Raw genomic sequence first — 20,312 nt, forward strand, 5'->3', positions numbered from 1 at the left:
CATCTTTAGGAGCGCTATCCTACCGATAACTGAGAGAGGTAACTTCTCCCAGAATTTGATTGAGGTTTCTAGTTCAGATTTTGCCTTCAATGGGTTGTGCTGATGGGTGTTCTTTGTTTCATGATAAATATCAACCGATAAGTATCTAAAAGTATCCACTCTCCATTGCAATCCCAGACACGGAAGTCGCTCTTTCTCTGTCTCAACCCACCCCCCAAGTGGAAATATGCAGGACTTCATCCGACTAATCGAGATCCCAGACTATTTAGCAAAATTCGTCATTATCTCTAAATATGACTCCAAGTTAGCCTCCGGGTATCATATTTATAGCAGCATGTCATCTGCATAAAGCGATATTACATGATGGATACCCTCCACAAATAGGCCATTATTTTTAAATTCCTTTCTCAGAAATATTGCCAGTTGTTCCAAGGCCAGAATATATAGCATGGGGACAGGGGCATCCCTGTTTTGTACCGCTCCGTATCAGGAACTGTTCTGACATAAATTTTCTTCGGTCTCACAGGGCACCGTCACTAAAGTTTCGGCGCATGATCCGGTGGTGTCAAAAGACATGCTGAAACATGCTTTCCTTGTAAAAACGCACCCCAAACTCCGGGAGAAGCTTTCCCAGGCCCCTATTCATGGTTCTAATACCCAGAAGGCCTCCTCTTAGCCTTTGGGATATTCCGCAGCTTCCCCTCCCTTGTCACAGTCCCCTACAGAAGGAACTTTTTACTTCTGACTCTGCTTTCCCTCTTTCAGAAGACTGCTCTTCCTCTGCCTCGAACAGAGAGAGATTTGAGGCCTGCTTGAACAAAATGTCAGAATTTTGTCTGAATGTATTGACTTTACTGCAAAGTTTGACATCCTTAAAAGGCCACGTCCTATGGATGAATGTCCTAGGCCTTTGAAATCCTGTAGGCTTCACTCTCCTAAGGTTCGTTCTTCCTCTTCTCCTAGACATCGATTGCGTGATCCTCCTGAAAATATTTTTCAGGATGATCATTATGACCTTAGCCGATGATGTCTTTTATGTGCCAGATCCAGATGATGGCTCCCAGGACCCAGTTTCTCAGGATCCAGATTCCTGGACCACTGCTACCAGAGGGGGAAGTGGACCTGAATTGGCCCACTGACCCCGCCCATGAGGCTGAACCAGATAATATATTCTTTGATTCTCCTCCCACCTCTCAACCCTGGGAAGCTTCCCCGATAAATGATCAGATGATGTTCAACAACATCCATAGGAAGGCAGCGGACCACTTAATAAATGTGAAGCAGGACACGGCTCCTGATTCAGATTTCGTTGAGGATATCCTCAAAGAGAAAATCCCAGTCAGACAGAGCATCCCACTTCTGAATTCTGTCAAAAAGCGCATTGCCCCCTCCTTACTTATGCCCTCCCTTACTGGGTCCGTCAATCCACCGATCGAGAAGATGTTTCGGCCCGTGCCTTCTGATCCACTATACATCAGAGGAAATTCTATCCCAGACTCTCTAGTCGTTACCTTGATTGGGAAATGTGCAGGGCTTCCACTATCTTCATCTGAATCACCCCCGACAAGAACTGCAAGAAGCGTTATGTCCTTGGCATGCGCTTCACTTCATTGGCTGCTTACAGTACCTGCATAGCTAACACAACACTCCTTGCTAGCTATAGTGATGTCCAGTGGGGACTAGTGCATGAAGGCCTGCAGAATGTACCAGAGCCTACTAGATCACTGCTTCTGGCAGTGGTGTAAGAAGGGCGTCAAGTGACACAAAACATATTGAAAAACATCCTTGACACAGCAGAGACTGCGGGTAGGGTACTAGCGGAAGGCACCCTGTTGAAGCACCATGCGTGACTTAAGAATTCTGGATTCAAGCTCGAGACACGGGCCTCACTCATTAATAAACCAGTTGGGGACTCGGCCCTCTTCGGCAAAGTGGTGGACGAATCCCTTAAAACCGCAAAGGAGGACCACAAAACGTTGACGTCTCTTAATCAGATCTCGGCTAAGCCATTTGTACAATGCAGGAACTTTAATACCTGCCGGTCTTTTCGCAGGCAATCTTGTGCCCGCTCAGCTCAAGGTGCCTATGGAACTGGAGGATCCCCCTCGTATTCCAGCCAGGGAACATCCGGCAACTTTCAGATCCCTCAACAACAGGGATTTCGGCATTGCAAAGGTAGTGGGAGAAATGCAGCAGACAGAGACTTCCCTGTCCCGGCCATCAAATTACTCTGTGGTTCAGGTCTCCTACCATGTTTTCCCAGTAGGGGGATGATTAACATCTTTCACCCACACATGGGAGGGAATCGCCTCAGACCAGTGGGTCCTCAAAACCATCAGGTGCGGTTATTGCATTGAATTTCTCCACCCACCCCAATACCACACGCCGAAAAGCTGCAGACTGCCTCCAGAACACCTCCACATCCTACTGGAAGAAGTACAAACCCTGCTGCAGAAGCAATCAAGGTTGGTCCAGATCTTGAGGTAAACAAGGGTATGTATTTAATATACTTCCTTGTACCCAAAAAGCATATAACCATGCGCCTTTTATTTGACCTATGTCCTGCAAATAAGTATGGCAAACCTTAAAAGTTCAGGACGACAACTCTACTGAAAGTAATCATGTTGCTCAAGCGAGGGGATTACATGGCCACATTGTATATGAAAGATGCATACTTTCATATTTCAGTGTTGCCAGCGCACAGAAAGTACCTCCGGTTCAAGATAGAGAACACTCACTATCAGTTTAAAGTACTCCCATTCTGCATTGCCTCAGCCCCAGGGGTGTTTACCAAGGTACCGACAGTGGCGGCAGCTCACCTGCGCAGGCAGTCCATTCCATTGTACCCTTCTATCGATGACTTCCCCATAACTGGAGACTCTCACCAGGCTTGTCTGGAGAACACCCAAAAGACAGTAAAAATTTTTTCAGCAGGGGGTTCTCCATCAACGAGAAAAAGTCAAGTATGGCTCCCATTCGAGTCAAACCATTTCTGGGGGCACTAATTCGGACAGAAGACTGGCTTGTCTTCCCCTCCAATGAAAGGGTTCAAAACATGTTGTTCCAGATCCCTCGCTATGTAGCTAGTCATCAGGTAACCGTATGGAAAGCCATGCAGTTGTTGGGAATGATGGCATCCTGCAGCTTCTAGTTTCATACGCCCGCCTGTGCGCGCGTCCAATGCAGGAGTGGTTCTCGAGGCAATGGCATCAGGCAAGTCCGTGGGACAATCTAGTGGTTCTCGCGACAGCCCCCATTCAGTCTCTGCAGTGGTGGTCGAAGGACAACCTTCTGAAGGTAAAATCCTTTACCACCCCCGCAGTAGAAGCCACTCTCACAATGGACACATCCCTGTCAGCTCACCTCCTATAACAGACAGTGCACAGCATGCAGTCACAATCAGTAGCAAACAAACATATCAATCTGCTGGGACTACTTGCTGTGTTCAAAGCCCTAAAAGCCTTTCAAACACAACTGCAAGGGAAGACTGTTCTGGTCCTTACAGACAGCACCTACGACCTTGTATAACCTGAACAAAAAGGGGGGGGGCACTCACTTTCCAGGGCTGTCCAAACTGTCACAGAACATTTGGAAATGGGCACTCAAACAAGACATGTTCCTATTGTCACAACATCTTCTGGCAGACGTGCTCAGCAGAGACTTGCAGCTAACCGTAGAGAGTGGCACTTGCAAGAATACATTTCACACGTCTTTGCAGAATGGGTTCATCCAAACATCAACCTTTTTGCAACACTGGAGAATTCAATGCCCAGATTATGCCTCCAGAGAAAGTCCAAAGAAAACGGTCTCTGAATAACATGGTCAGGGGGATCTATGTGAAAATCCTGAAAAAACAAAAATAAATAACCATGTGGAAAAGACCACATTTTTTTTGTCGAATTACAAAGAAAAGCTGTCTTTTTGCCCTTTTTAAAAAAATGTGTGGGGAGACCCCCCCCATTCCCACCCACTTCCCCCCTACCCTAAATTATACCCTTAACCCACCCCCATCTATTTTTAATAAAAATAGTAAAACAAATCTCATAAAAATTCGATGTCTTTTCTACCTTGTTGTTTGGTCTTTTTTGTTTGTTTGGGCAATACGCTTTTAGCCCAGTTCCCTTGCTCAGCAGGATAGTTCACAAGATGCACCAGGAACAAGTCACAAGCACCAATGTAGGCTTGCCAGCCATGGCTCTCCCATCTCGTGAGACTGTCATTGTCCTCACTGAGGAAACTGCCTTGCCCCTACAACATGCTGTCACAGGACCAAGGAACAACACTGCACCCATGTCCTCAAACGCTCAACTTAGCAGCATGGCTCCTGAAGTCAAAGAGTTTGGTCACCTCCCAACTACCTTGAAGATGTATAGACATTCTTAAAGTGGCACGGAAACCTAACACCAGACACTGTTACTCCAATAAATGAAAACGTTTTGTGCAATACTAAGAGCATCAACCCTTTTGACTGTTCACCTAAACATATAGTCCATTATCTAACACACCTCTTAGATTCAGGACTTGTTTTCAACTCACAAAGGGTCCGCCTTGCTGTCATCTCTGCTTCACCACATCTGAGAGAAACGTTTCCTGGTGGAAAATCCCAGTGATTAAAGCGTTCATGGAAGGGGTAAAAAGACTTCACCCTCCTATTTCTAATCCAACTCCCAGATGGGACCCGAATGATGTTCTTACAAGACCAATGGCACCTTCTTTTGAGCCAATGCACAAGGCCAGTCTTAAGGCTCTCATCTATAACACTGCTTTTCTAGTGGCTATTACCTCTATTAGGAGAGTTGGTGAACTGCAGGCTTTCTCAGTTCAAGACCCTTTTGTTACCATTCATAAAGACAAAGTGATACTAGGCACGTACCCACGTTTTGCACCTAAATTAATTTCTAAGTTCCACGTGAACCAATCCATCAAACTTTCAACTTTATTTCAAAATCCCACTAAAGCAGCTGAAAGACGCCTCCTTACACTAGATGTTAGGAGAGCAGTGGTGTATTACCTTGATAAAAGAAAAGCACTACGAAAGACAGACCAGTTCTTTGTCTCTGTTGCCGCTGGTAGAGAAGGGGACCCTGTCTCTAAGTCAGCAATCTCCAGATGTATGGTTAAATGCATCCAAATGTGTTACTTTCTAGCTAAGAGAGATGTACCCTTTGTCCCTAGAGCGCATTCTACTTGAGGCACAGGAGCAACTGTAGCTTTTATTGCAAATGTTCCTCTTGAATCTGTTTGCAAATCGGCTACCTGGAGTTCTGTTCACACTTTCACTCAACATTACTGCCTAGACACACACACTAAGACTGATTCTCATGTGGGTCCGGCGGTGCTAAAACATCTCTTTGCTGCTGTTCCTTCACACATCCCACCACCATCTCCTGGTACTGCTCGCTAGTCAATGTACAGCATGTGATTCTAAGCAAATTCACAAGCATCAGAAGACATACGTTACTAACCGTAATCATATTTCTGGTGCTTGTATGTGCTTAGATTCACATGCGCCTACCCTTCCTCTCCACATGGAGTTGGATGAACATAGACATCTTACACCTTCTTTTCTTCTGTACTCAATCACCATTCTATCAGACTCCCTCATGGCACAATAAAAACAACTGGGAGGCCCCCAACGCTTGAAGGATCTTGGGTACACACGTCACGTTAGCGGCGGGCACAGACTTTCAGACCCCTGCACATCAGGAGACGGTGACGACGGATGCCTCCCTGGAGGGATGGGAAGCGCACACCGGAGATCTCCACGCAAGAGGCCTTTGGCTCCCGGAGGAGAGGGCACTCCACATCAATGTTCTGGAGCTCCGAGCTGTGTTCTGGGCCCTCACGTTGTTCCTCCCATCCCTCAAGGGCAAGGTGATAAGGATTTTCACCGACAAAACCACCATGATCTTCTACATCCGGAAGCAGGGAGGCACCAGATCCCCAGCCCTATCCAAGGAGGCCCAGGATCTATGGCACTGGACCGTCGCCCAGGGGATGTTTCTGGTGCCCTTCCATCTGGCAGGAATAAAGAACTCCATCGCCGACTCACTCAGCAGGGAGCTGCACTCGTGCCACAAGTGGGAACTGCGTCAGGATCAAGTGGATCGACTTTTTCAACGATGGGGCAACCCCCAGATCGATCTGTTCGCGACGGCGATGAACTCCAAGTGCCAGAGGTTCGCCAGCAGGTTTCCCCAGCCGAGGAGCATGGGCGGTGCATTCTCGTTCCCCTGGGACAGCCTGTTCCTGTATGCGTTCCCCCCCATTGCCGTTGCTGCTGCGACTCATCAACCAATTCAAGAAGAGACCGGTGCAGGATGATCCCCGTCGCACCAGCGTGGCCGATGCAGATCTGGTTCCCGGACCTTCTGGACTTGTCAGCGTCCCCCCCAGTCAAACTGCCGACGGACGCAGACCTTCTCTCCCGAGAAGGAGGCGCCATCCTTCATCACGACCCGGGGTCGTTGAACTTGCAGGCCTGGCCCCTGCAGCACTAGAGTTTGGAGGGTACGAGATCCCGGCGGACTTTAAGGAGGTGCTTGCGAACGCAGGGCGTCCTCAACTCTCAAGTGGTATGAACACAAATGGAAGAGGTACTCGGTCTTGTGCCGTGCACAGAAGATTAACCCTCTGCGAATTACGGCCCCTCAAGTGCTGCCGTACTTGCTGTCGCTGGCCAAAGCGGGGCTAGATCACGCCTCCATTAAGATAGATTTGGCGGCGATCTCCCGCTACACCAGAACTACGGGATGATCTTCTCTGTGGTCTCATCGCCTGGTGAAAGAGTTTATGAAGGAACTGTTCCGTTCGTTTCCGCCGGTGAAGGTTCCGGCCCCGGCGTGGGCGTTCAACGTGGTGCTGACCAAGCTCATGGGGCCACAATCGAGCCTCTGCACTCGGCACCATTGAAGTTCCTGTCGTGGAAAACAGCATTCCTCGTGGCCCTCACCTCCGCACGACGAGTGGGAGAGATCCAGGCCCTACTTTTTACGATACGAGGGTGGTGCTGAGGACACACCCCTCCTTCAGGCCCAAGGTGCCATCGGACTTCCATCTCAACGAGCCCCTGGTATTGCCAGTTTTGTTCCCGTCCCCTTAGTCGCCGGCCGACAGGACTTTGCACTCGCTGGATATAGCTTGAGCGCTGAAGTTCTATGTGGACCGCACAAAGAGTTTTCGGAAGATGTCACAGCTATTTGTGAACTTTGGACCTGTGAACCAAGGGAAAGCTCTCTCGAAGGCTTCCATTTCCAGATGGCTCTCCGGCTGCATCATGCACTGTCACCGGTTGGCAAACTGACCGTTGCCCGGCTGTCCGAGAGCCCACTCGACCAGAGCGATCGCTGCTACCATGGCGTTCTTGTCTAGTGTGCCCCTGCTGGACATCTGCAGGGCTGCTACGTGGAGGTCGACGAACACCTTCACGAGATTCTACTGCGTCGACCGGGATTCCAGGGAGGAGTCCAGAGTCGGCCAAGCAGTGCTGCGCAACCTGTTCGCCTGAAGGTGAGCCTGGTGAGGAGGTAAGAGTTGCTTAATGTTGAGTTGATAAAATGCTTAATGTTGAGCCTTGCCACCTCCCGTGGTTGTACATGTGTGTACTGCTATGTATTCTTATATTCATGAGCATGTGAATCCATGCCAGACCCAGACTGGAGAAGGAACAAATGACTTACCTGTAACTGTTGTTCTCCAGCATGGGTCTGGCATGGATTCACATGCGAGCCATCCCTCCTTCCCCTCTGAGGCTCTTCACTTGGTCCTACCGCCACTTTACGTGCTACTAAATCTGAGGATGGCTGCCAGAGGAGGGGCTTAGGGAGAGGGCAGTCATTGGCTGGGGGCAGTATAACCCAGAGACCAGTGATTGGTTACTACTAAGAAAGATAGATCAGAAACAAAACTGATACTGATTTATTTCTTTACCGAGGATTCCCAGCCTGACGACAGGGAATATTCATGAGCATGTGAATCAATGCCAGACCCATGCTGGAGAACAACAGTTACAGGTAAGTAACTTGTTCCTTCATGTACATTTGCATCTATGTACAATAAAGATCTCCTGGATACATCTGTGGCTCCACAGCTGGTCTGTGTTTGGATTCTAAGCCCAATAACAACAACATATCATACATTTATAACATTGGTGACGAGGATGGGATCAACAGATCATACATTTATAACACAGGCCCTTTGCCAGAGACCTCTACTACGCCAGGGCTGCGGTGTTCTTCGGAGCCAAATCTTGTGGACGTATTCAACTCTCCTCTGCGTTACATCAACGGCACAAGCGAGCTCAGTCACCTGTTACAAAGCAGCATGATCAGTATCCTCTGCGGCCTTTCACCTCCTATCTCCATCATTTCAGGGCTGTAATAGATTTTTTACAGGATTTAAATGGGCTTACAAGCGGAGCTTTGAGCTCTCACATACTCTGTGCTTTAGGCCACGCACCCAAATACTGAGCTATTTCTAACTGTACATTTATGGCAAATCTAATTGACAGAGCAGCCTGCACTCAACTCAGGAAATACACAATGGAAAACTCACTTACAAATCCTGTACAGGCAGGTTTCAGACTCAAACACTACACAAAAACCATCCTTCTGTCCATTTGGGACAAACTGAAATTAAACATTGATAAGGACAAAGTCTCAGCCTAATTCTACTTGACCACTCGACAGCCTTTGACTTAGTTGAACATACAATTCTCAAACAACTCCTCTTTGACATAGGCATAAGAGAATTATCACTGGATATTATTTTTCCAATACAAATGCACACAAAGAATATTTATTGATCCCTTCTTCTTAGACCCTAATGGGTGCCGTTATGGGGTACCTTAAGGCTCTTCCCTTTCTCCCCTATTCTTTAATCTGTACCCACCACCATTCCCTCACTCAATGCATCATGGTATAATTATGCTGAGGATACACAGCTCAGTGGATGGCATTGGACTATCTATTATTGAACCCAGAGAAAACAGAAGTTCTTTTCACAGGGAACTCAACACTCAGCAGCCTCTTCCTATCTGATCTTTGAGCTCGAAATGTGTCAGATTCAGTCTGCTGTACTATCCCCTGGTCGCTATCCCACTCCTCACCTGAAGTTTCAGTGTTGAATTCAGAACTGGTCTCCTCTCTCCTTTCTCTCCAGTCGTTCATAGTCTTCTTCTTTATTGTTTTGGCTTTTTTTCTTGAAGAGATAGGGGCGGGCTCCCCCGAAGGCCACTTTGCCAATAAGACTATCTGCCTGGCAGCAGGGACTCAGTGGAGCCCACCCCAACTACCAATGTCAGTCAAAGTGAATTGTGTACAAGTCCTCTGACCCATCAGTGTTAGCAGATATTTATAAGAGCACCATAAGCACTGCTATAGACACCATTGCCCCACTACAGAACAAACAAGCCAAAACAGTGAAACACTCAAACACCTGGTTCTCCCCTGAACTCAAACAACTCCGCTCTCAGAAAAGAAAAGCACTGAACACCTGGCAGAAATCACCATCCCCAGCCACCCTATCCTCCTACAAATGAATCGCCTCTCAATACAAAAAAGCCATAATCATAGCCAAATCAGCCTCCTACAATGAAAGAATTGCTAATGCTAGTTCCGAATCCAAAGAACTCTTCGTCATTTTCAAAGAACTTACCACACCAGCTACCAAATCACAAGACATTGTCAAAGACCAAACATGGTGTAAATCCATACAATCCGCCCTATTGAACAAAATCGAACTCCTACAAACTAAAATCAAGCAGCATCACAAAAACCTATCACAGCACCTCCAAACAATGACCACTCCTGACCACTTGCACACCCCCAGCCCAGTGCCCCCTTCCGACAAAGCCCACACAACCCTTTTCAAATTCGGGGAAGTAACAGAACAGGAAGTCATTGAGATAATGAACAAGATCAAACCCTCCAACTCCAAAGGAGACCCCTGTCCAGCCAGTCTCATTAAAGACTGCACCATAACACTTGCCCCCTTTCTCAAATCCTTCATTAACGCGTCATTCAACGCCAACACAGTCCCAGACAGTCTAAAAGAAGCATGGGTACGCCCCCTCCTCAAAAAGTCTACTCCCGACCCAGAAGTTGCTAATAACTATAGGCCCATCACCACCGTGCCTTTCCTGCTCAAGATCCTGGATAAAGTTGCTTACATGCAAATCCAGGAATACCTTGAAACCAACCATATCCTCGGCAAAAGACAGTCAGGGTTCCGACCAGGTCACGGGACAGAGTTAGCCTTACGCGACTTAAAAATACAACTTGGGGACATCATGGACAAAGGCAAACTGGCACTCCTTCTCCTATTAGACCTGTCCGCTGCCTTTTGACCTTGTCAACCATGATATCTTAGGCATGCACCTAAAAAAGGAAGCACATTTCTCTCCAGAAGCTATCGCTTGGGTGGCGTCGTTCCTAAATGGGAGGCTCATGAAGGTCTTCTCAGACACTGCCTCCGCAACTCCCACCATCATCCACTGCGGCGTCCCTCAGGGCTCCTGCACCGCCCCCACACTCTACAACATATTTACACTTCCACTTTTCAATGACCTCGACTGTCGCAACATAGCGTACACAAACTACGCGGACGACACGCAGGTACTACTCACACTAACCGGGACTAATGAGGAAGATGTGACAGCCCTTACTAAAATCTACATAGCCATTCAAACCTGGATGGCTGCCAACGGCCTCTGCCTAAATGGGGATAAAACAGAGATCCTCATAGTAGGGACCAGCGAAACTCTCACTCCGTCCACAATATAAATCCTTTAACATCGATAACTCCATCATCACAGTCTCCAAGACTGTCAAAACACTAGGTGTTCATCTAGATGCCCCACTATCCATGTCCCGCCAGGTTAACACCATTGCCTCCTCCTCAGCGCTCACCACCAAGGTGATCAACGCAGTCAAACCCTTCCTCTCCACCAAAAACTGCTTATCAATCACCAGAGCCACAATAGGTACCAAATTGGACTACTGTAATTCCCTCTTACTAGACACCTCTGTCAACAATTAAAAAAAACTCCAAATCACGCAAAACAATGCCCTCAGGTCTGCGCTGTCCATTCCTAAAAGGGAACACATCTCTCAAGCCAGGAAAGATGCCCATTGGCTTCCGGTAAAGGAGCGCATACTTTTTAAAGCCATGGCCATCACACACAGGTGCCTTACATCAGATGCCCCACCCTATCTTTACGAAAGAATCACACTCAACACCTCCAACAGACCTACCAGAGCCCACCGCGCCAACCAGATCTATGTCCCCACCTTCAAAAGAACCAGAGCAGGAGGGTCCAGCTTCCAACACCTCGCACCTAAAAACTGGAATGCCCTGCCAACCTCACTCGGGAATTAAGAATCTTACACCACCTTTCGCAAAAACCTAAAAACCTTTCTATTCCACTAATGCTCTCAAACCAACATGCACAGTTATGCTTGCACTGTAACCAAAGCAAAGCACAACCTGTCTGACCCTTGTCTTGTCTCCCACACCTACCAATGTACGACTGCAGAATGTTACATTCTACCTATGTTTAAGTTTAAGCCTTCTGTAACAGCGCCACGATGCCTCAGGGCAGCTTTGTGCGCTTTATAAATGCAAATAAAATAAATAAATAAAATAAATGTGCAATGTCTGGCAGAAGCAGTCGTAAAACTTGTGTAACATTCCAATTGTGTGACAAATGGTGGCTTGCGACTCGTTGGTTGTCTTGAATAAGATAGAATCTAATTGGTAGCATGAAAACATTTTTAGGTTGTGGATTTTGTTTGTTTTTTGTTGATTTCCTCGATTTGGCTAGTGGCCTGATGTAAAATTGAGTATCAGTTTAGATTGGCGATTCATTTATCGAAACATAAGAGGGCGCATTTCAAAGTGTGCAATAATAAGTTAACATGTAGCAGAAATAATAAATATGTACATGTGACATTAAACTATTGATAATTGTTTCTGTCCAGATAACTGTAACGTTCATTGTCTACATCGAGACTAACGTAGCATGTGTCTAAATAGTTAATCAAAAATGGATCCCATCACCTTCAAAATTATAAATGTTCCCCCTTCTGAGGGGCATTCTCCTGCATTAGTAGTGCAAGACCTATTTTATTGATTGTCTTGATAGTTCCAATTTTAATATGTCTTAAGAGACTTTAAAGTACATCTTTCGGATATAAACTGAAATTTATTCTGAATCATACAGCAGAATTGCTCCCTTGAACTATGCAATCCAAAACCTTTTTAAATCCTTCACTCTGATGGGAAGAGACATGCCTTTTCAATGTATTTATCTACACTATCTTTTTCCACTTTGCAGGTTTTTCAATTGTGATTACATCTATATGGCCGTATCTCCACAAGGTTTGTATAATTTACTTTGTCACAAACTTGTGTCTATATGATATCAAATGGACAAAAAACAAGCCTTTTTAAACGTCTTACATGTTCAGGTTGCGATGTGGTTATTTTGTATATGGTGCTCTGTGCTTAATTTGTATAGAAAAATAAGTGCCAGGGTCCAAATATTTTCTAGCAGCCCTGTGACACTGTGGGTGGACACCACTGCTGCCACCATCCACAGCTGCTCCCCACAGTGTCAACATATTTAGGGTTACACTACAGCTATTACCTGCTCATTGTGGTTGATAGATGCACTGACTATCACCACTTCATAATTAAAGTGAGTCTGAGACAATAAGTACCAGGGCTCAAAAACAAGTGCCATGGCTGAGCCCTGGCAAACACCCCCACAAATTAGGCACTTCTGGTGCTTCTTTACTGCTGTCACTCTCAAGAAGTCTTGGTAACTTGAATACTCCGTGATACAAGCAGTGAGATCCCCTCTCTGCCTACAACCTTTGGTGTGTGATACTTGCTTATATTTACTAAGAGTCTCTTTTTTTCAATGAATCCTGAGATACATATTCTGTATTAATATATGCCTCTCCCTTTGAACAAAGACCAAACGATTGGTGGCCCAGAGCATAAGAATCTTATGTAAGTATGGTAAATTCACCCTGGCCCCTCGTTTGGCCTTTTATCGCCAAAAGGTGGTACCCAGTTTAACCTATGGGTCAGAGGGAATGATGTGTATGCCCTAGAAGAATTGGGTTTTATTAGAGGGCATGTTTTGGAGGAAGTGCCTTAAGCTACCTAACTCACTGCCAATGCCCGTTATAAGGCAAGAACTTAGACTCCATTCCCTGGAGATAATTGCATTATGGAAATCGATTGGGTTGTACTGGAAATGTAGACTGGCCGAAGGTGGTACCCCCTTTCACATTTTTACCTCGAAGGAAAAGCCTGTTGACCCTCTCTTGCAGAGATGGCGAGAGAAGATTGAGGGAATCATGGCAGATAGAGAGATGGATAGGGAGGTGCTAATCACCAACCCTATGAGGATTAAAAAGAAATTACAAGAGCAGGATTGGGTGGAAACAGTACACCACAGAAACCCAGAGACCCTGTTTAGAAAGGGGAAAAAGGGCATGAATTGGCTACCGCAATACCTGCTAAAATTCCCTTCCGCGTACTTTAGAGATCTGTTGCTTAGGATGAGATTGAACATTTTGGTCACAAGATAGGTTGAATTAGAAAGGAAACTAATTTCACAGGAGGAATCTTACTGTAGATATTGTGGTCAGATAGGATCAGTGGAAACTCTGAAGCATTGGTTGACCTCTTGTATGGCCTTGATGGATATGCGCTTACTATACCCAAAGGGTCATCAAGAGAATAGGGTTTTATTATTGGATCAACAATAGTGGGAGTGGATGTTGATGGCCGAGAGAATAGGCTTATGCTTGGAAGTGCTGAAATTCATAGATGCAGTGCTGAGGCTCTCAAAAGAGAGTGCATGTAAGTAAAGTGCCTGTCAAGGAGTTGAAACCGTTGATTGCCCATAAGTCTTGGAGCCCTACCGGGACTAACATTAACTACCAGGGGGCGTGGCTAAGCAGCCATGAAATAGGACGTGACTTCTCCAGTCTCTCGTCGATCCTCAATGATCCTGCCGTGCACATGGATCAATGCCAGTGCATTTGTGCGAAAAATGAAGCCACTGATGTATGAATAGAAGGGGCACGCGGAGACCGAGGTCTCACAAAGATCCGAGACCAGGAACCACAGCTACGCAGATAATTGCAGCAGGCGACTCTCATGAGAGACTGCAGGAAAATGGCGCCCATCTGAGGACAAAGGGTTAAACACTCAGTGGAGCAGAGGTGAGGCGATACTGCCAGGAAAGGTCCCCGGACACGCTGTACAGCGAATGAGGCTGTGCTGGCCTGGAGCGCATGTGATGTAAAGGACCTGATGGACAAGCTGACAGTGGGGGCTCCCGGGGCCACAGATGAAATTAATCGGACAAAGCCCCAGAGAAGACGAGCATGGACAGCGGAGCGGCCACCTTTCCTATGGGCACTGTGCGCGGCAGAAACCTGCCAACATTGGCAAAGCTAGTCCAGTGACATACGCGGTGTGCCCGACACATCGGACACAGCGTAGCATGGGTGTGCAGTGAAAAAGTCGAAAACATTATGTCGAACGTCATAATGTTGAAAAAAAAAATGTCAATTCTTTTTCTTCGAATGTTTGATTTTTTTTATTTACATATTTTTTTTTGGGTTCCGCAAGTTAAAAAAAAGGGGTAAAACAAAAAAAAAATTACAAAAAAGGGGGTCTGGGGGATCCCCCCATTTCGAACAAAAAAGAAACAAAAATAGACGTTTGAAAAAAAAAAAGTCATTCGAAATTATCACTATAAACCCGTAGCATGCATGCTGGACTGAAATAGGGCATTACTGTTCTGCTTGGATGCCACTGCAAGAGTGAACGAAATGGAACGAGGGCCGTGCAGCGCCAGAATGTCGAGCAGTGCGTGCTGATTCAGTTGTGCACACAACATACTGCGGGGGCTAATGCAGAGCCACGTTACTGAATGAAACGTTGCTACACATCAGAGCCGCCCACGCCTGCACGGAAGAATCCAAACGGCATGCCGAGAATCCTGAGGCTGCATGCATGACCCAGGAGCTGCTGCCCAGCTGGAGCCAAACTTTTGAGGCGCTCGAGTGCAAGCTGGCGGATCAACAAAGGTGACTGAGCGGATGGTGCGGGAAGCGGAGAAGAAGCGCGAGCAGAAACAAGTAACATTGGAACACACGGACCAGATGTGAGATACATTGTATCCAACGGGTGGCTCGACCGGAGATTCCAGGGCCCAAGACTTGTAACGTGAGAGCCTGCGATACTGGGCGCCCGGTGCAGTAACTGTAAGCGCCATGCAGGATGCAAACTAATTAAGGTGCTGGACAATACAGTGAGGTTCTATTACGGCGGATCAGGTGGGTGGAGCCCCACACAATGAACAAGTTAACTGACACATCGGAAGACCCCCGTGTATTGGGTGAGTGATAAGTCACGGTACACGATTGAATCTGTGGCCTGACGATCTTGGTGCAGAATGCAAGTCTGCAACACTGACCGTGCAGAAGGCTGAGAGGGCTCAAGACGAGTAAGGAGAGACCTGAGGGCCCACCCGGCTGCGCTCACAGACCAAATAAGCAGCTCTGGGCAGGCAGCACTGCCGGGTCGTACACAGGCGCAGGTGGCAGCGTGCAGGAATAACGCCCAGTTGGCAATGTGGCAATAGGCAGGAACTGGGCTGAACAAGGGCTACTGGCCCCATGGGACTTGGCGACTGCACAGGCCAGCAGGCGAGCAGACGGGAGACGCCGACCCTACACAAGGCAGACCTGCCCTCTAAGGCGAATGAGCTAGTGGAAAACCGTACCATTGAGAGCCCGTACCCACACTGTGTAGGAGCTGACGCCCAGCACAAGAACTGGTATTGCATTGCATTGCGGCCAAGGGACTGCGGGCAGCAGGCAACCCAGGCCGGCGGCGATGAGGTCAGTGGCGCTCAAGGGTGGCACGGTCAAAGGCAAACAGCTGACAGTGGACATTTTTACCAAACCCCCGCACTCCCCGACCATGCCCATGCAGGCTAAAACCAGCACACAGGAAACGACGGCCTCGACACGAGACGAACACCTGGTAGGAGTGGATGTCAACCTCCTGAGACAGGATGTGAGAGTGCTGGCGGAACGCACAAGTGGTCTAGAAATTGCCGTGAAGACCAATACAGATGGCAGCACTGCCAAAGCCAAGGAGGACCATATATTGAAACAACAAGTGCGCCACCTGGAAAACCGAGTGGAGGAGGCAGAAGGGCGAGCGAGACGCAACAACATCTGCGTTGTAGGGCTGCCTGAAGGAGAAGAGGGATCGGACCCTACGGACTATGTGGAGGAGCCGGCAAGCTCTCCCTGGGGTTTTCGATTGAATGGGCGCATAGGGCCCAAAAGAGGAGGCCTCAACCTGGGGCTCCTCCCTGCGCAATTATTGCGAAAATCTTGAACTACAGAGAGAGGGAAAAGATCCTGGAATATTTTTGCGAAGGTGGAACGATTACCTGAACAACGGCAGCGGTCACTGTGTACCCGGATTACACCATTTTGGTGCAGAGACAACGTTTCAGCTATGTGGCAGTGAAGAGACGACTAAGAGAAGCTGGTTTCAAATATATGCTTTTGTATCCCGCGAAGCTCAAGGTCCTACACAAAGGCAAGGCACGCTTCTTTGAGTCGCTGGAAGAGGCGACGAATTGACTGGATGCCCAAGGCTGCCCAGAGGATGCAGCCAGATCGGAACGAGACGGACAGGATAGGTGAACTGGTTACATTCTACTGATTGCTAGGGTTGGGTGTTATTGTGGATCACTAGAGGGGGCGCATGGGGTATTTCAGTGGGGTGCAGGTACTGCCGTTTGGCACACTCATCGTGTGGACTTGTTGGACTAGATTATATAAGCATGCAGCATCAGACATCTACTAGTGGTGCGCGGCATAGCATAGCTTACAACGGAAGACACAGGAGAAGTATGACCTACCCCCAGTAGTTAGAGTAGTTGAATTGCCAGTAGGGCGATACCCCCTGCTGTGTCCCGAGTACTTGCAACAGCCGAGAAAAGGGCTAGATGCGGGGTAGCCTGAGATCCAGGGTTGGAGCTGGGCACCAGTTAGGGTTGGGGTGGGAGGGGAGGGGGTTGGAAGCAGGGGGGCTGGAGTTTGGGTTGGGTAGGGATGAGGGTGGGAAGGGAGAGTGGGAGTTGGGTGTTATAATGTTAGTTGGGGGCGAGTTTATTGGACTTGTTGGGTGTGTGGGGGGGGAGTTGGGGATAGGGAACAAGCTTACACTCATGCGCTACTGCGCATGGCGCGGAAGACAAGGGAGGACAGAGGCGGGACTGGGTATGGATGAGAGATGGGAGACCTTAAGATAGCAATCTGGAATGTTAGGGGGCTCAATAGGTATTTGAAGAGGAATAAGATCATGATGTATCTAAGGAGGCAGAGGATAGATATCGCCCTATCACAAGAAACCCACCACACAAAAGGAAAACAGGATGTGATGAGGGAGAAATGGAAGGGGACCATCATAGGGGCAACGTATTCTGCATATGCCCGAGGGGTGATTACATGGATAGCACGACATGTCCCCTTTCAGTTATTACAGTCCACCGTGGATTCAGATGGGAGGATGGTGGCGATACAGGGATTGATAGAAAATAGAGAGTTGTGTGTCATTAATACATATGCACCGAACCAAGATACTGTGGCCTATTTTAAGACCTTATATAGTAAAGTCAGCCCGTACCTTGGGGATGCAGTGATATGGGGAGGTGACCTTAATTGCACGCTGGACACCAGGGTGGACAGATCAGACAGAATGTTAGACAAACCTACCCCTGCAGCCAAAACCTTGAGGACCCTGTTGGGAGACTTTGACCTGGAAGATATATGGAGGCTACACCATCCACATGAAAGACAGTATTCTCATTACTCGGCCCCACAAAACTTGTACACACGGCTAGATTACGTGTTTGCTACCCGCAGCTGTCGGGGGAGCTTGTGCAGTCGGAATACAAAGCAAGGGTCCTCTCAGACCACTCGCCACTGATCTTAACATGGCAATACTCGCCTCCTAGAGCTAGGATTCCAACGTGGCGGCTTAGAGCCGAAGCATTGAAAGACACAGTGTTCAGGGAGGACCTGAGAAAGGAAATTGTAGAATACTTCGAAAAGAACACTGGAAGCGTAGAATTGGCTGGAACTCTGTGGGAGGCATTTAAGGTCGTGGCGAGGGGAGCAGCTATATCCAAATCTAAAGGGTTGCAAGGAGGCATAACGCAGGAGTTGCAAAAGGCAGAGACGAAATTAGAAGCAATTCTGCAGCGAGGAGATAACTCCCTTGAGGATGCCGAAACCATAAGCCAATTGCAGCAAGAGTGTGGAGGGCACTGGGAGAGATTATGCAACTTAAATTACAAGAAATACATAGAGGCGCAGCACGCCAGCGGGGACAAGCTGGGGAGGTTGCTAGCATGGTTATGTAAAAATGAGACACCCAGACCAACGATTAGAGCAATAAAGGGGGAAATGGACAAATACTTGATACCCAAGAGGGCGTGAACAGGGGGTTCCTTTAGTTCTATCAACAACTGTATGAAGATGTTGAAAGAGGTGAATGGAGCGAGATGATGGAAACATTAGAGGGTATTGGCTTACCTAAACTGGATACTGAGGAGAGAGAGAACCTAGAGGCCCCAATCACATTGGAAGAACTAGAAGCAGTAGTTAAGCTATTACCTACTAGTAAGGCCCCAGGAACATACAGACTCCCCAGTGAGTTCGATAAAACGTATAAGATGGAAGTGCTCCTCCCGCTGCTAACAATGTTGAATGAAGCGTTAGAAATAGGGATACTACCGGAATCCCTGAGAGAGGCAATTATTATTCTGCTTCTCAAACCTAACAAGCCGAGCACGGACTGCGGGTCATATAGACCGATATCCATGCTGAAGCAGGACAGCAAGATACTCAAGGTTGTGTTGGCAAGTAGACTAAGACAAGTTATTAACAAACTTATACATCCTGACCAGACCGGATATGTCCCGCACAGAAGCATATCCGACAATCTCAGAAGGCTCCACCGGGTCATAGAGCAAACAGAAGGGGACTTGCAAGAAGTTTCAATTGTCTCATTAGACTCAGTGAAGGCCTTCGATTTTTTCAGATGGCCTGGGCTGATGGCAGCCCTAAAAGAATATGGAATAGGGCCCGGGTACCTGAAGTGGGTGAAACTACTGTACAGTATGCCACTAGCCAGAGTCAAGACGGAAGCAATCATCTCGGAGAGATGGCAACTCAGTTGGGGCACCAGACAGGGATGCCCTTGGTCCCTGATGCTGTTTATCCTCGCACTAGAACCCTTAACGATATACCTGAGTCAACAATACGAGGAGGTCGGAATCTACACGAAAGGAGTGCCACATTTTAATATCAATGTATGCCGACGATATGCTGTTATACTTGAGGTATCCAGAGGAAAACCTGCAATATATCTTAGAAGTAATTGAGCGATTTGCGTTGCTCTCTGGCATTACAGTTAACCCTAAGAAGTTGTGCTTATTCCCCTTGGGGAGATACAAAGGGATTCCGCGAGAAAACTTACCAGTATTACAAATACCCTGGGAGACCAGAACCTTTAGATGCCTGGGGATTGATATCTATCACACGGTGGAGGCTGAATATAAACATAACACAGAGGAGGCAGTGGCAAACATTGAGAGTAGCATGAGATTATGGGCTAAGCTCCCTTTGGCCATGGTAGGGAGGGTGGCACTGTTGAAGATGGTAGTATTGCTGAGGTTGTTACATTTTTTGGGGAATATACCATACATGATACCCATGCGATTCTTTGTTAAACATCAGAGCATATGAAGAGGGTTCATATGGCACAATACCAGGAATAGAATAGCCCTATGGAAACTGCAGAACACATATGATAAAGGGGGCATAGAATTGCCCAACTTTGAGGTCTATTATCTGGCCAGCCAATTACAATATGTGGCTAAGTGGTTAACGGAAGACTCAACGTCGGAGTCCAGTTTGTTGAGGTCCGAATGTGCTCTATTCTTTTTGAAAGGATGGATATAGCTGCCAAAACCAGATCTAAAAGGGTGCTCAAGGATGTTAGAACTGGGATGGAGGATGTAGCGTAAAGCTTGCCAGGCCATGGAGAACTTGATCCCATGTTCTCCGCAAGTGCCGCTAGTGGCATTGACTGGAGGGGACGAGCAACTGAGAAAGATGATTCGTATGCATTGGGAACCGGTGGGCATTGCAACGCTGGGAGATGTATGGCAAGATGGGAAGCAAATGGAATTTAAT

The 20,312-nt window shown here is 47.5% G+C and overlaps 1 protein-coding gene across 1 annotated transcript in view; it reads left to right on the forward strand.

The window, feature by feature from the left end:
* Positions 1-20,312, forward strand: part of MFSD8 (major facilitator superfamily domain containing 8) — a 1,042,879-nt gene that overhangs the window by 226,754 nt on the left and 795,813 nt on the right. The window contains exon 3 of the mRNA XM_069631102.1: positions 12,335-12,378. Within this exon, the coding sequence (XP_069487203.1) occupies positions 12,335-12,378 (44 nt within the window). The remainder of the gene's footprint in view (positions 1-12,334; positions 12,379-20,312) is intronic.

This window comes from Ambystoma mexicanum, chromosome 6q, assembly GCF_040938575.1.
Source record: "Ambystoma mexicanum isolate Mex_15411 chromosome 6q, UKY_AmexF1_1, whole genome shotgun sequence".
In the NCBI taxonomy this organism is placed as follows: Eukaryota; Metazoa; Chordata; class Amphibia; order Caudata; family Ambystomatidae; genus Ambystoma; species Ambystoma mexicanum.